At 39.9% G+C, this 16,312-nt stretch overlaps 2 protein-coding genes across 3 annotated transcripts; one reads left to right on the top strand and one right to left on the bottom strand.

The window, feature by feature from the left end:
• Positions 693-6,549, top strand: LOC8065986 (acyl-coenzyme A oxidase 4, peroxisomal). Of its 2 annotated transcripts, none has more exons than XM_021463998.1 (12): positions 693-767; positions 1,950-2,051; positions 2,691-2,797; positions 2,925-3,002; positions 3,614-3,737; positions 4,343-4,416; positions 4,506-4,565; positions 4,652-4,761; positions 4,859-5,018; positions 5,222-5,298; positions 5,413-5,584; positions 6,156-6,549. In XM_021463998.1, the coding sequence occupies exons 1-12, from the start codon at positions 755-757 to the stop codon at positions 6,363-6,365; spliced, it is 1,287 nt and encodes a 428-aa protein (XP_021319673.1). In that variant the 5' UTR covers positions 693-754; the 3' UTR covers positions 6,366-6,549. The 2 variants fall into 2 exon arrangements, with proteins under 2 accessions (XP_021319673.1, XP_021319674.1); XM_021463999.1 differs by having other exon boundaries at positions 694-767; positions 1,942-2,051.
• Positions 7,336-11,389, bottom strand: LOC8065985. The gene is made up of 3 exons (XM_002446019.2): positions 11,101-11,389; positions 10,507-10,694; positions 7,336-7,993 (listed from the first exon to the last, which is right to left on the bottom strand). The coding sequence occupies exons 1-3, from the start codon at positions 11,334-11,336 to the stop codon at positions 7,788-7,790; spliced, it is 630 nt and encodes a 209-aa protein (XP_002446064.1). The 5' UTR covers positions 11,337-11,389; the 3' UTR covers positions 7,336-7,787.

Genomic DNA, 16,312 nt, shown 5'->3' with positions numbered 1-16,312 from the left:
CCCGAAGCTTAATCAGACACATGGAATAAAATACTGCCATAACTCCTTGTGTGCCTATCTTGGTCAAACATGTTTGATTGATGACCCACGAGGAATGATAACGGCAAACCTTGCATGTAGATTTATGTTTTAAGTGTCTTGGTGGTCCAGAAATGATAATACAGTAAACTTTATAAATTTTTGATCAACAACCAGTTAAGTAATAAAATCTTAAAAACTTGTGTCAATAGATTTATGTTTTAAGTGTCTTTAGGATGATATTATTTTTTTTTATCAGTTGATTATATATTATATAAGAGAAATTAATGATCAAAATCAACATTTCTAGAAGGATCGGAGGGAGTATTATCATGATAATACCTATCATCAACATTATTATCTTTCATGAAAGTCAAGGGCCCCAATCATGATAAAAATAGCTGTAACAAGGCTACATTACACATAACAAATATCTCAAGTCAACGCCTCTAAACTGCAGGATATATAGACACCTGTTAACAGTCAAACCTATGCTGCAAAGCAAACAAAATATATATTCACACCATTGCAGGTCTGACTAAATTAAAAGAGTCCGTGCCAATTTTTTCAATCTCACTCCTTTGACATTAGACAGGTCGTACCAGCAGCGGTCCTCCTCTCCATTGTATATATATGGATCTTGCCATAGGGGCATATCAAAACGTTCCATTTCAATTATTTTCTCCGCTACATTCGTCTCGTCTCCTCCCAGCGCGTGTGTCAGCCGCAAGGAAAAATGGCAAAACAAGGTGCGTGAGATCGACGGACACTTCTCTCCCTGTACATGCATGCATGCATGCATTCATACATAGATAGATATATAGTTTTGTGTTCTAGTCACTTGATGGATTCAATTCAACCGAGTCCTTCGTGACTATCCTTTTTACTCCTCCTGTTTAATGCATGCATAATACAACATACTCCCTTGGTCCTGAAATAGAGTGTATTGCGATATCTACAATTTATATTGAAATGTACAATGTATTTTATGGATACATGTGTCATTGAATTGTTCCCTTAAGTTGTCTTAAAATTTTTGGAACATAGGAAAGAGAAGTATTGCCCTAGGAGCATCTATGGGACTATCCTTTACTCTTTCTTCATTCTAAATTATAAAATATTTTAAAATTTTTAGTCATTTTTACTAGAATATCTAGACATACTAGTATATATCTAAGTCATAGAAAAAAAAACCATATTTCTAGAAAAGTCAAAATATTTTATCATTTAGAATGGAGGGAGTAAATCAACACATGTATATACTAATTTAAATAGAGAATCTCTCCCTATTTTCTGGGTCCAATTTCTATGCCTCTCCCTCCACTCTAGTATAGTAGCCATCAAATCTCAGCTTATATTTTTCTATCATTGGTACAGTTTTCCTTCTTACCTTTTCCCATATCCTTTGTCCTTCGTACCTTGTGGGCAAGCTCCATCTCTCTCGTCTCTTCGTTCCCCTTCTCCTCTCTACTCATAGTGTAAGAACATAAAGTACTCGTGTCCTCTAAGCTAGGACCCGTTGCCACTGGCTCAGTGGCTCTCCGGCCGGGCTTCATCGTCACTAGGCATACACCCTGCCCGGCAGCCCCTACCAATCCTTCTTCATATGCTAGATTTGCATGCTACTCCCTCCATTTTAAGTTATAAGATATTTTGATTTTTCTAAATATACATTTAAATACATAGTAAATTAAAAACTATATATTTAGAAAAAACTAAAATATTTTATAATTTAGAATGAAGAAAGTACTTCGGAGAGCCAAGTAGGGGTTGTTAGACCATCTCTCTCTCTCTCTCTGTCAAAGCTAAAGTATAAGAGACTTCTTTGGATTTTGCTAGGGATGCTCTAATACATATAATCACACTTTGTTACTACTTGTCCTATTAATTTTTGCTGCTTTAATTAGATGGTAATGACAAAAGACTTTCAGGATATTGTTCCAAGGACCACGTGGTGAAGCCCCCGGCTTCAGACATGATGTCCGTCGCTTGCGCTCGGCTCACACCGGCAGCTTCTGTCTTTCCAGCAGCAGGTACATCGATCATCAACTGCACACATTACATGCACAAAGTAGTCAGAAATGTTTTGGACCTAATTAATGAAGGTTTCAGTGACAACGTTAATTAGACTCTAGTCATTACATGCACACATTGGCGTTCCCAACAAGCTATCTATCTGAAATTAAAAAAAAAAACTAGCAAGTGAAACGCTAGGCTCGCACGTTTTCCCAGAAAACTGTGTATCTCTCTTTTGTGCATCCTGCTCAGCTTAGTATTCTCTTTTTTTTTATTTGATCTAGTGTCCTGGTCAGCTGGCGATTTGTCCACACCCTTGTGGATGCCCTTAGACGCATTCGTATAGGAAACGTAAACTGTGTATGCAAGAGTTGCTAATTTGGGCCGTTTGTTTGTCTTATAGTCGTACTTTTTCTGCCAATCAATAGTATTTTTCTCTCACGATAAATCAGCAAACAATATTTTTAGTCATGACTTTTCAGACTATCGAACAATTGCTCATCTTTTAGCTAACACGCCAAAAACAAATATTTATTGCAAAATCTATTACACGACACAAAAAAAACTGATGCTGAGCTGCCAGATAGAAAATTGCAATAATTTGTCAACTAGGAACTGCTAAGTCTATCAGTTACTTATGTTTGTCTTGTTTCCAGTGTCAGACTACTATCAATTTGACGAACTTCTGACACCAGAGGAGAAAAATTTACGAATCAATATTAGGCAGTTTATGGAGAAGGAAGTTGCTCCAATAGTACCCAAGGTCGTATTGCACTTAGTCCATTGGCTTGTATGTGCATATTCTATTTTATCTCTTTTTGTCAAATGTTATATTGGTTCTTGCTGATGCTTAATTTGACTTTGTGCTCTTCTGTGGGTTCTTTGGATAGTACTGGGAGACAGCACAATTTCCATTCCATCTCATTCCAAAGCTAGGTTCTCTTGGTTTCCTTGGAGGCATCATCAAGGTATATCTACATTCATATATCCACATCCCATACTATAATACTCTCAATTATTTCTGAGAAAGTGCTTCAAGGTAGACTTTAACCAGTGATTTCTCTTCCACATAGCATTACTACAAAGTCAACATCTTGCTAATAGATATATGGAGTGTAAATCTATTAATGCATCTTTTGTGCATTATACATATAAATAATGGTTAATAATTATGATGCTTGACTCTTTTGAATTCTAGAACGCGCTATAAGTTGAAATGGAGAGAGTAAAAAAGATCATGCATTTAAGCTGCCCGAGAAAAGGCTGCAGAGAACTTAAATATCATAGTTTCTGAAAACTAGTATAACACCAAATAATCCTCCTAGATCACCTAAATGCATAGAAATTAATATACTCAAGGTCAACCCATCAGGAACACATATCACTGATTTGAGGGATCTTTTATGAAATAGCCAGCAGAACGGTCTTAGGTGCTTAGCTTTTGCAGTTTAAGTATTTATGTGGGCACTGGTTATGTTGTTATACTACTATGATTTTTTGGTGACTAGGTTATACAAAATTTGCTTAGATAGGTCAGAGAAATTTAAGGCTTGGATTACACATTTCCCCCTTGTTTCAGGGCCACGGATGTCCTGGGTTATCAGAGACCGCTTATGCTGTGTGCATATCAGAGGTTGCTCGTGTGGATGCAAGCATAGCCTCATTCTGCTTGGTTCAGTCATGTCTTGCCATGCTTTGTATTGGTATGTACTACTTTATTGCTTACTTACTAAGTCCCTGTGGTTCAATATATATAACGTTCATGAAATTGACATGTCTCTTAGTGTGGTACTTTGACTGGCATTTTCTATGAAAATTGACATTTCAAATAAAGATGGTTTTAGTTATGGTGAATCAAGTAACACATATCTTGCTACCTCCGTTCCAAATTATAAGTCGCTTTGACTTTTTTATGTATTACTGGTTAATTGTAGATGTATAGCAACTATCAATGAACACAACATGCTAGTGCTAGATGTTGTTTTGCTTGTTTTCTGCTTAATGAAATACATGCCGATGCATGTTCTCGAAAAAATGTTGTTCTTCTTGGAAGTAATGCCACTGTTAGGAAGGAATGGACGTTTTTAGTTTGTGACTTAATTCTTCGTTAGGTTTGTGGACATGGGAATTTCAATGTGATTTTTAGATTCCAACTCTCACCTTTTTAAAACCATGAGGTGGGGCGAAAATATTTTCTAATAATATAGATATATATACTATTGGACGGTGTTTATAGCTGGAAAAGATTTACATGTGTGTATGGCTGTATGCATGTGTCTATAACTCTATATATGTGGTGACCAAGCAGCACAAATGGGATCTGAAGCACAGAAAGAGAAATATTTGCCGTTATTGAGCAAACAGCAGAAAGTCTGTGCTTATGTAAGTCAAACCAATCAATCCCATGGCACTTTGGCTAATTTAAGGTTTGGCTAGCTAGCAAGTTTTTAACTGTCATTATACATTTCCAGGCCTTGACAGAGCCGGACTATGGTAGTGATGCAAGCTCTCTGAACACTGTGGCGAGAAAGGTGGTTATTTGACTTACCATCCAGTCTGATCTCTCAATCTCTGATTGATCTTTGTGAGTTGATCTGAACTTGTTGGATACATATAGGTTCCAGGAGGGTGGGTCCTAAATGGTAGGAAACGGTGGCCTGGGAACAGCAGTTTTGCAGACGTATTAGTTGTTCTTGCTCGGAATACCAGCACCAATCAGGTCAATGGGTAAGTCAGGCTAGCTGTATATGCATTGGCACTGTCTCCATTGTTCACACACAAAACTATGTATAAGTTCTTATATTGAGTCAAATTAAAATTACAGGTTCATAGTGAATGGAGGGAGCTCTGGTCTGAAGATCAACAAGATCGAGAACAAGGTGTCGATGAGAATGGTTCAGAACTGTGACATCCAGCTGGACGACGTGTTTGTTCCCGATGACGATCGTTTGCCCGGCGCCAATTCTTTTCAGGATCTTGTTGATGTAATAAATGGCCCTACTGTTTTTTTTTCATTAATACTACTCCCTTCGTTCCAAATTATAAGTCGCTCGACTTATAATTTGGAACAGAGGGAGTATATAGCTTAACAGAAAAATCCTCCTTATGTTAATTAAGAATAGCTTGATAGTCCACAATTAATTGGTCAATGCGCATACAATCTAATCTATGGTGTTTTTGTGTGCAGTCGCTTTCTTTCAGTCGGGTCATGGCAGCCTGGGTCAGCATTGGGATTGCAGAAGGGGTGTACGATGCATGTCATAGGTAATTCACTCCACTCTGCTATCAGCAGCTAGCTTCCATTATTGATGACAGTGGTTTCAGCTACTAGCATTCTTGCTGCATGCGACGACTGTGTTTGAATTTGATCATGATCAGGTACCTTGGAGAGAGGAAACAGTTTGGTGTGCCACTGGCGACGTTCCAGCTGAACCAAGAGAAGCTGGTCAGGATGTTGGGCAACATCCAGGCCATGTGGCTTCTCGGCTGGCGCCTCTGCAAGCTCCATGCCTCTGGCAACATCACCACAGGCCACGCTAGCCTGGGCAAGGTCAGTTGGTACTTGGTGGCCTAGCTAGCTAGTGCTAAACTCACTTTGTGTTTTGCAGGCATGGACTTGTTTAGTTCCTCATGAGAAATTTTGCAAAAAAATTCAGATTCCTCGTAACATCGATTCTTGCGGCACATGCATAGAGTATTAAATATAGATTAAAAAATAATTAATTGCACAGTTTGGCTGTAATTTATGAGAAAAATCTTTTGAGCCTAGTTAGTACATGATTGGATAATATTTATCAAATACTCAATCCATCCCAAATTATAAGACGTTTGATTTTTTTAATACCAAGTTTGACTATTCGCCTTATTCAAAAATTTGTACAAAATATCACTTCATTTGTCGTGGCTTAATAAAAGTTCTACAAGTATTACCTAAATTTGACTGTATTTGCATAATTTTTTTTGAATAAGACGAGTGGTCAAACTTGAGATAAAAAAAAAGTCAAACGTCTTATAATTTGGGATAGATAGAGTATAAACAAAAGTGCTACAGGGTCTATTTTACAAAAAAGATTACAACTAAATAAGGCCTATATATATCATCGGTTGATGTTGGGATGCAGGCATGGATCACGAAGCAGGCAAGGGAGACGGTGGCGCTCGGCAGGGAGCTCCTCGGCGGCAACGGCATCGTCACCGATTTCCACGTGGGCAAGGCGTTGTGTGACATGGAGACTGTGTACACGTACGAGGGCAGCTACGATGTGAACGCGCTCATCGTCGCAAGGGAGATCACTGGCATCTCCAGCATCAGACCCACTAGCAGGCTCTAGTAGTACATTTGTTGTTGTGGAAACAAGTGACGTGATAAATTGTTTGCAGTAGTGATAATAAGAATCATTTATTAGGTGAACAAGGAAACTATAGCTATGCTTGTATTGTATGCATGTCAAGATTGTATATTTAGGGCGTCCCTAATGACAATAAATAAATCGCCAGCTACGACCTTTTCGTGTTTGCTTGAACTTATCCGCCAGAATCAGCTATACTTTTATATCTTAAAAATAGTATTTTTTTTGTTCTCATAACAAATCAACAACAGCCGCAGAAATGATCTAGCGCCAGCTAAAGCTTTGAAAAAAACGTCAGACGTGGAGCAAACTGTGAGAAAGAGCTTCTTGAAAGACATGCAAGATATGTGATATCGGCCTCGCTGGCGCGATACTTGGTTGCCTTCTTGGCTAATAGAATTTAGCCCAGGGATTTTTTTTCATCCCCATTGAGACGTTCTTATGTGATGTTTTTAGTTAGAGGAATAGAAATTAATGCGATCAGTTGCCGATGCTGTACAATGGAATTAGACAAAGAATTAGAGCTTTTCGACAGCAACACACTAGGGATAAATAAAAATCCTCATTAGCGTTGCTAGGGTTTTAGAGTTTTCCGCGATCGGAAAGAATAGTTTTCTTCTTAATAAAATACGGTGGGGGACTCTCCTCCTCTGATTGTGTTTTTTATTTCTTTTATTTTTTTCACAGTGGAATTAGAAAACGCTACTTTTTTGGTTCGCTCCTAGAGTGCTCTCCATTTCTACTACAGCGTTTGGTTGGAATCACACAAAAATGTGTGATCAATAATAAAGACAACAAAGACAAGTTTTATTCTATGATAGTGCTGCACACACGAGGACACCTGAAAAGCATCTGACGCTTTATCTATGAAATAAAGCATCTACACTTAAACTACAATTTACCAAAACATTTCTAGGGTAATAAAAAGAAATTAAAAAAATCAGAACTTAGAGAACTCAGAATAGAAATCTCATACTTTATCTGATAGTACTTGTTTGGTTCTGCAGGCATTATTCTCCAGTAAAAAGCACTGCTCAAACAAAAAAAAATGACATACGAGAACTCAAAAACGGGCCAACTAGGCTTTCTCATACAGTCGTGTAACATCAACCCAACAGATTTCTGCAAGTATTGTACGCTAAGCAAGTCCTGGAGCTAATCTCTGATCGGCCCGACCTTCATAGTATGGCCGGCCAGATGACAGATTCATCTAACCTATTCTATAACCCATAGGGATGTCCAATATCAGAAAACAATTCTTACTATTTCCTAAGATCGACCTGTGGTCCTCTTGGCCAAAAAAATATAAAACATTTATTCCCACAAGGTTTCGTCGGAGATTGTGGAAAGAATAAATCACTCCATAGTAACCATGTTCAGATGGAAAAGCATCTCTCAATGGATTCACTTCTCCGTAGGAGGTTGAGGCGGTGGTGGAGCTGCATGAGCCTTGCACGCAGTGCAGTCTGCTGGTGGCAGAGCAGGTGTGTTGTCTGGAATGGTTACCCTCATTGTTCGGTGTTTACCATCTTCAGTATGAATATCAAGGATGGCATCCATTATCAGTATCTCCCAGTCCGCGGGCTGCAGAAACGAATACCAAGATTCATCTGCAAGAAACAAAAAGGCAATAAGATACATATTAAGAAGAAAAGAATAAAAACTAACCGCCACTCAAAAGGTTCATACTTCATACCAGTAGCCTAATACAAAAATATCTTTAGTTAGGTGGCTTGTGCCTCTGTATCTACAGTGTCCCGTGAAAAAAAGTCATTTTATTTCAAAGAAACATATTCTAGTTGATGAACTGAAGGCCCTCAGAGTATCTTGGAAGAGTGGAAGATCATAACTCAACAGGATCAGAAGTAGGCACAGTGACTAATATTAGTCCACTGAGCAAATCACAGCACCGTCATAGCCACTCTTATCCATAAGTCATATACAGCTTCATCGAATATAAAGAACAAAAGAGTGGAACACATTTAGGTCCCCACGTTTTCAGCTTTGGTACTCTACGTACACTTCTTGAGCATAAAACATGACAGCTTATTAATAAGTATGGAAGAAGATAAATGAAACACAAAATATTAAGGTTGATGTGGACAAACTGCTCGTAGTGGTGGACTGCACAATGTCATGTGCTTTGTTTATGACAAGCGCTACCAATTCTAGTAAAATATTGCTGTTTGCTTTTCTGAGGCTATTGATTAGCTAATACTAGTAAAGTGCTGGAAAAAATAATGTAGTAAAATAGTCCTATGCAATTGAAAGCTAATGCTAAAGGGCAGACCAGACCCAATGGTGAAATACATGGAAGTTGCATAACTCATCTTTGCTCTTGTTATTAACTTATTCCACCCTTAGCAGAGAATTAGTAGTCTAAGTACCACTGTCTGAGTTTTTCTTTGTCTGCTCTTTCACATTCTCATCCAATAAGCATCTCCTTCATTCCCCGATCCCCTCTTCTCAAATTTGAGGCTTTGGCTCCATGAGTTCCAGGTTCTAGTAGCGACCAGTCCGAACACAGCACTGCCAGATTGGGGAGGAAGGGGGCTCCGCTCAATCTGCCCTTGAGTAGCGTGGTACCATCTATTTAGTTTCTTTAGTTTGTTGTGTGGTTGCAATTGCCCTCTTTCCCTTTAGACTCTATTGTTTTGCGACATCCTTACTTTAGATGTGCTGATTAGAAAAATCTAAAATTTTAATGTATGGGATTTTTGTGTATGCCACTGGAAGTTCACTGATTTGCTTGTATTCAAACCAAACTTTTCACTATGTGCGTATATCAATATACTCCCTCTGTCCTAGTATATAAGGCGTAACTACCTCGGGTTCAAAGACCAAGAATACATTTAATTCTCTCTCACAGCACTAGTAGTACTGCATTTATGTTTGTGAGAGAGCACGCCTTATATTATAGGACATGAGCAAAAAGTGGTTACGCCTTATATACTAGGACGGAGGGAGTAATATATTTGCATCAAGTTTGTTTTCAAATAGTTTGCTTCCTGATGTCACCATGTATGACATGAGCTAAAGTTAACTTCTGGATGAATCTTCTAACAAGATTTCATCCTACTAGAATAAGAACACGATATGAAGCATTTAATCAATTAGTCGGAATATACAAATGGCAAATAATCACCATCCCATCTACATAAGAACATTCATGCACTTTAATCACCATGGGTAACTAACAGCTAACACAAATATTTTTTAATCCAATCAGGAATGGCTACAGAAACCAGCAGTAACCAGCCAAGTTACAACTGGTACATCAGGTGGGTACTGGTAGGTGGTAGCGCTGTACCCACTAGTGGAGACATTGGTTTGGATTTTTTTCCCATGAATAAATGAAATTAGTGTACATCCTTATATGATTCAAGGCCAATATAAATTTAAAGAAAATCAAGATAAAATTGAGACATGGCCAGAAAGAGGTATTTGTTCAGTCACCCAACTAGCATCGGTTATACAACCTATTGTTACGAAAAGGCCACGGATAGATGGATTAGCAGAGAGACCCCAGATAGCTGCCCTTCCTCAGGGACTATCTTAGGATTTCTTCTTGCTTCCTCTAACTGATACATGATGGTCCCTTTTATAGAGACAACTTACTTGACCCCTAAGTAATATCCTAACCGAATCAATCTATCTTATTCCTTTCCTAACAAACCTATTTTATTGGATAAATGTGGCTTGACAGATGATTTTACAGTAATATTTTGGGCATTTGTCATGCATATGGACTAACAGACCTGCTATGCCCAACGAATGGCGAAACTGTATTAAAAATTGCAAACATAGGCTAAGTCAGCAAATGATTCATATTATTATCATAGTGTTCCTTTCCATTAATGCAAACACATCTATTGCAATTTGCATCACTTTATATGCAATGGAAAAACTAAAGGTCATAGTTAATGTTCAGCATCCAAATGCTAAAGAAACATCAATTATTGGTTCAGTTTTTCAGAGGCATTGAGGCGATGTAGCTCCAAGACATATACAAAAGAATTATCTTATTATAAGTATAAGCATGCCACAAGAAAAATGTTACCATACTAGCAAGTCTAATCAACTCACTCATAAGGAATAGATTTGTGAATTTAGCAGCACGCACCTCCCAAGCGCATAGCCTTGAGCTTAAGAAGACCGTTTCCTTGGGGCCCCGACACCGGGAAAGTGCAGGAGACAGAATGCTTCACGTGATTCACGGCAATGGAAGCACTGTACCAGGGTCCCCGCACAATCGGCTTACCAATGGCATTGACAATCTGCTGGTTCTGGGTGGCCTTCTCTATTGCCTGGCTGCAGCACGGGCACCAAAGGAAGTGAGCCATAGCAATTCCTCTTGTGGACAAAGGAAACCAAATCCAACAACAGCGAGCACAGTAGCACATTACATGAAAAAAAAATTAGCATCAGCCAAAGGTACATGAATCCTAAATGTTGCCACAAAATCGCCATCCATCCTCTACATGGGCACCAACATTCAAGCACTTAAGATATATATCTAGCTATCTAGGTTATATTACAGGTCAAGAAACCCTGAACTGAAGGAACAGGTGAGGTCAGCTATATATACTGCTAAGAAAAATGGCTTAAAATCCCAAACATTCAAGCGCAACAGCCAAGGTGTAGTTGATCTGATGCTAAGCGTCATGAGGACAAGTAAATACTTAACGCAAAACGCAACGGGATTCAAGGGTTCGACCTGGAGCATGAGAGGAAGACGGAGAGGTCGCTGACAGCGCTGGCTGCGACGGCGCCCGTCAGGCCCAGCAGCGAGAGCGCCACCGCGCGGCCGGCCCACGCTCCGGGCCCCGAATCGGTCACCTCCGGCGGGGGCTGCGCCGGCGATGCCGTGGGCTGGGTCTGGGCGGAAAGGCGGCGGCGGCGGAGGAGTGGAGAGGTGGAGGCGGCGGACAGCCGGCGGCGAGCCGCCAACATTTTGGTTTGCGGGAGGGGAAAGAAACGACAAGCCGGCGAACAGGCAATTCTGCGGAGTTCTAGGTCTGCAGCAGGTGACTGACTAGTGGGCCCAGCAAGGGCTCTGTTTTTTGATCCATTGCAGAGTAGTACAGTACTTCTAAAAAGATTGAGTAAACGAGTAAAAAGAAATTTACTGTATTCTGAAACACCGTAGTAAATTTACTACTTCTATTCTGAATTTCATGTGTGAGTTTAGCGTATCGACAAATTTAATGTATTTAGTTATCTTAAATATATCATTTACTGCTCCACAATCAACATCAACAATATGTTATTACTACTCCTGTTTATTAAAGGCATATAAGATTTAAGTAATTGTTAGTCAAACTTAGACTCTATTTAGCAAGAAAACACAAAACACAACTTTCACTACATAAGCCCTTAAAAGCTAGGAGGTCAGAGAAGCTATGTTCCGCGATTTCACATGCATAAGTGAAAAATGGCTTTCAAGCAGAACTCTGCATTTAGTATCCATATTATATCGCAGTGAAAGTTGAATACTCGTATTAGATTTTCGATATATATATATATATATATATATATATATATATATATATATATATATATATATATATCATCCAACAATATCTATACGCAAACTCTATCACACACGGAGCTTCGCCGCACGAGACCCTGCGGCCCATGAGTCCTCTATCGCTGTCGTCGAAAAAGAGGTCACCGACATTAGGGAGGTTACAAATTTGGGGGTTTTCAGGGGATCTCCATTGCCATTAACCTTAGAAGGGGGAGGGGGCCTCAGGCGGCGGCCGGACGGACGGTGTTGACAAGTTGAGGGGCAACGAGCGAAGTGACAAGGACGTCACCGAATGGGCAAATAGGCGGTATGAGACATGCGATTGAGAAGAGCTGAAGTAGGGACGAGGTGCTCGAGCTCTAACTCCTTCGATCAAAGTTAGGAGAGGGTGCGGTAGAGCGGCAAGAGTGAGAGTGAGTGGCTTAACCAACGGCAAGTGAGCCACTAGCCAGGGATGGGCGGTTCGGTCATGTGCTCCTCGGGCATGGCTTAACTGCCTTCATATCTATATTCAACTTTGAATCTTAAAGAATGCAACTATGGGTTACGTGTAAGTTAAAACGATTCACGTTTAACCAAGTTTCTAGTAAATATTATTCATATTTATAGCTCTAAATCAATTTATTATAAGAATACATTTCATAATTAATCTAATAATATTTAAATTATATTATAAATATTGTATTTTTTATCTATAATTAATTAAATTCAATATATTTTACATGACACTTTTAGAATTGTACTCTTTCGAAGACAGAGGAAGCACCCAACATTTTGAGTAAAGCCGTTTCCCACGAAGGATGTTGCCTACATGGCTACATGCTATGCTAAGGGTGCGCTCTTCTATGAAACTCCAATATATAAAAATTGTGCTACGTTATTGTCATGTAGTCTGAGCATTGTGTGTTTCTATTACTCTATTTTCCTGTTTCAGAAAAAAACTACCATAAAACTCATGTGACACTGAAATCATACAAATTACACAGATTATTTATCTTGGAAAATAATTTCAGAATTTAAGATACATTGAAAAAAAAATAGTAGCCAAACACTACATGTTTTACAGGTTACTAGGTAAATGCCCGTGCGTTGCATCGGGAATAATAAAATTGTTACGACATAACAATCACCATGATCTACATAAGGATCAGGATTTTTTTTGTCAAAATGATTGAAGATGAGTTGAAAAATAATTGTACCCGTGGTATAATGTCAACACATGCATGGCAACGACGATGTAAACCCCTTCTTCAACCTCTACCTGTAGCTTTATAACTAAACTGCATCTACCAGCAAAATTGCTAATTAACATGACAATTGACATCACCAGCAGCACAGATATGAAAAAAACCACAGACAAATCTTAAGACTGGTGAATTATATGTGCAGTTAAGTTCAAAGTGACAAAGCACTTGCAAACAACATTTAGGTATATGAGACAACAAATAATCAGTCAAAAGTTTCACTCAACCAATCACAAAAGATGACCCCCTACTCTAAGCCTTCCTGGTAGCGATCTAGAATCCCTTGCTTTGACTCAAATAATCAGGCACAAAGAGATATACAACCAAATATCTCTTTCTTCACAGACTCTTCCTTCTTCGACAAGGTGAGCTCAGTGTGGCACGGGGAGGACATCTAAGCTGCACCAGGTAGGTAAATAGGATGTTACGCTGCAAATAAAGAACCGTTCATAACATAACAAATTTTAACTTTAGAAAGAGGTACAGATATAGTATGATGGAATATAAAACCATTCATTTCATCTAAAAAAATATTAAACTCAATTATACTGCAGTGCTCTAAAATACATAAATAAACTCAATTATATGTTAAGTGATACTCTAAAACGGTACTTATTGAATTCTTTTATTATTCATCTAAGTGTTTTAGTTAAACATAAAAGAAAAGAGCTCTTATTGTTAATGTCACAGTGGCATGTTGCTTACTGACATGAGAATGATTGTAGGTTGTAGCCATGTTCAGGTAAGATAAAAGGAATTAAATAGCAATTGCTGCATTTTGCAAGAAGCACCAGTGAGCAACACGTACTGACCGTGTTGAAATCTAACCTACTAATTGACATACTATCTTAGCTTAGTTAGATGTAACCTGCAGATTTCAAAACAAGACATGAATAAATTTGCCATGCCAGCTACGTCATTTGTTGAAAATAAATCCTATCTAAACTTTACCTGAATAAGAAGGTCCGCCAAACAAGTTAAAAAATTTCCCTGCGTCCCCTTAATTATTGTTATTTATGCATACTACTTAGTACCCGTTCCATGAATGGAATGAAAATAAAGCCGCTAAAACAAAAACTCATTGTCAGGTTTCTCTACCAAATAGTTTGGATCCTCTATTACTCCATTAATGCAAACAGAAGCACATAGACTAAATATTCCTAAAACTACCAAAAATTGGTCAGACAAGCATATGCTTTTCCTTTAGAGTACATAATCACCGTGTCCGATCATTCCATAAGTTCTTCTAGGCATCTGTCAAATTTTCTGAAGGAGAAGGTAGCAGCATAATAATGTTGACAATTTCACACATATACAACCAGTAACCAGTAGGACACTTCTATAAGTTCTTCTAGGCATATGTCAGAGAGCAAAAGGATCATCTGTTGACCCTATTAGTACTTAGTTAGTGGAAATCTGTATTAACATTGATTAATATTTTTAGATTATGGTATTACTTTTTTGCTGCTTGGTGCTTACCGACAAGCCAAAAATAAGAATTTAGCTATGTGCAGACCTGAGTTTTCAGAGATGTTCAATTATATAAGTTTGACACCACCTAAAACTGGCTTTCCTAAGACAACCTACTTGGCAAAGTATATTCTAGGTTCAGAAAACAGGGCAGTATAAAATTCTGGATTCACAAAAACAAACATAGAGAACACATGGGCCACAAAGAGAACACATGGATGGTTGCCTCCAACTGCCTGTTGATTCTGGAGAGAATTGGAGTGACGAAACATACAACCACATCTTCCTGTTAGGATCTAAGCTAATGAAGATTACTTAATGTAGCACTATAAAAGAAACTTCAAGCAAGTGCAAACATTGAGAGGGGACAATAGTGGACAATGCATTGTCTATGAGTAAACTACTACAACCATAGTCACGTCAAAGCTCAGGAAAAGTGTAGCTGTTCCTGAAATTCAGTTCAATTCAGTCACACATTTCACGTTTCAAAGGTGGGGCAGCAAGAAAAGCAACCTGAAGCTGCTATGGCGGAGCCAGCTGCAGCTTCCATGTTGTCGTTGGCCCGCCGCGCCGGAACACACCCCCATGCTCAGCGGACGAGGACAAGTAGGTTGATGTTCTTGACTGGCCTCTAATACGAAACGCACCAATCTCCTCTTCATCCTTGCCCTTGATATCAAGCAGCGGAGCCTGGCCCCTCTCCACCTCAACCTAGATCTAAAATTTGTTTGCTGCACATCCATGTATACGAGTTATAAGCAATTGAAATTTTAATTAGTAGTCAATCCTGGATTTCAAGAAATGCTAATAAGAAGGTCAAATCAAACTACCTTGCAATCGAAGAGCACCCAATAATCAGGACGAGGCGCAACCATGGCACGGACAGGCGCGGCGGGACACGGGACAGCCACGACGGAGCGCGGTGCGGAAACAGAGGAAGAAGAAAGAGAGCCTGGGTCTGCCGTAGGCGAGGACGAGCGGCCGGAGGAAGGGGCGATGGTGGTTCGCCGCCCGTGGCTCGTGCCGCGACGCCGTCTCTGCAGGAGAGGAGCCGCCGAGGGCGGACAGGCGCGGCGGGATGTGGGACGGCCACGACGGAGCACGTTGCAAAATCAGACGAAGGAAGAAGAAAGAGGGCCTGATCTGCCATAGCTGAGGACGAGTGGCTAGAGGAAGGGGTGATGGCGGTTCGTTGTCCGTGGCCAGCACCGCGACACCTTCTCCTTGAGGTGGCACGAAACAGGAGGAAGGACCAAACCGAGTGAGGGATGTGGAGGAGGGAGGAGCGGCAATGGCCTAGGGAGGTGATGGAGAGGGTCAATGGTGGCGCAACAATCACATGGTGGAGGGGCACACGGCGGTGGCCGAGCGTGGGTGCGGCATCCTCGGCGTGCTTTGCCCCAGGAGGGGCAAAGGGGAGTCCGCGTTTTGTTTTGGGCGAGGGGGCGAGGTGAGTTTACGGTGAAGGTCGGTGAGGTAGAGATTTGACGAGGGCAAGCGGCCGAGCGAAGAGGCGCATGCGAGCAGAGGGCATGGGCCCACATGTCGGCGCCAAAATTTTACAGGGACACTTATGGTCGCCAGCTTCACCAGGTATTGGTAGACGGGTCCTCATCACCCTTTTTAGGAGTAGAGATATAAAACCCATGTGGTCTAAAGATGAAATACGTTCCTTCGAGGAATGG

The sequence above is a fragment of the Sorghum bicolor genome, chromosome 6 (genome assembly GCF_000003195.3).
Source record: "Sorghum bicolor cultivar BTx623 chromosome 6, Sorghum_bicolor_NCBIv3, whole genome shotgun sequence".
NCBI classification, from domain to species: Eukaryota; Viridiplantae; Streptophyta; class Magnoliopsida; order Poales; family Poaceae; genus Sorghum; species Sorghum bicolor.
Note: the sequence above shows the minus strand (reverse complement) of the source record. Positions and strands in the feature narration are given on the sequence as shown.

Bases quoted from the DNA above. Each gene is read 5' to 3' on its own strand.
- LOC8065986 (XM_021463998.1), top strand. The intron at 4,417-4,505 runs GTAAGTCAAACC...ATACATTTCCAG, and splicing joins AGCAGAAAGTCTGTGCTTAT to GCCTTGACAGAGCCGGACTA. The intron at 4,762-4,858 runs GTAAGTCAGGCT...TTAAAATTACAG, and splicing joins AGCACCAATCAGGTCAATGG to GTTCATAGTGAATGGAGGGA.
- LOC8065985 (XM_002446019.2), bottom strand. From the start codon at position 11,336: ATGTTGGCGGCTCGCCGCCGGCTGTCCGCCGCCTCCACCTCTCCACTC. The intron at 10,695-11,100 runs GTCGAACCCTTG...CCCGTGCTGCAG, and splicing joins GTCTTCCTCTCATGCTCCAG to CCAGGCAATAGAGAAGGCCA. The intron at 7,994-10,506 runs GTGCGTGCTGCT...TGTTTCTTGCAG, and splicing joins CAAGGCTATGCGCTTGGGAG to ATGAATCTTGGTATTCGTTT.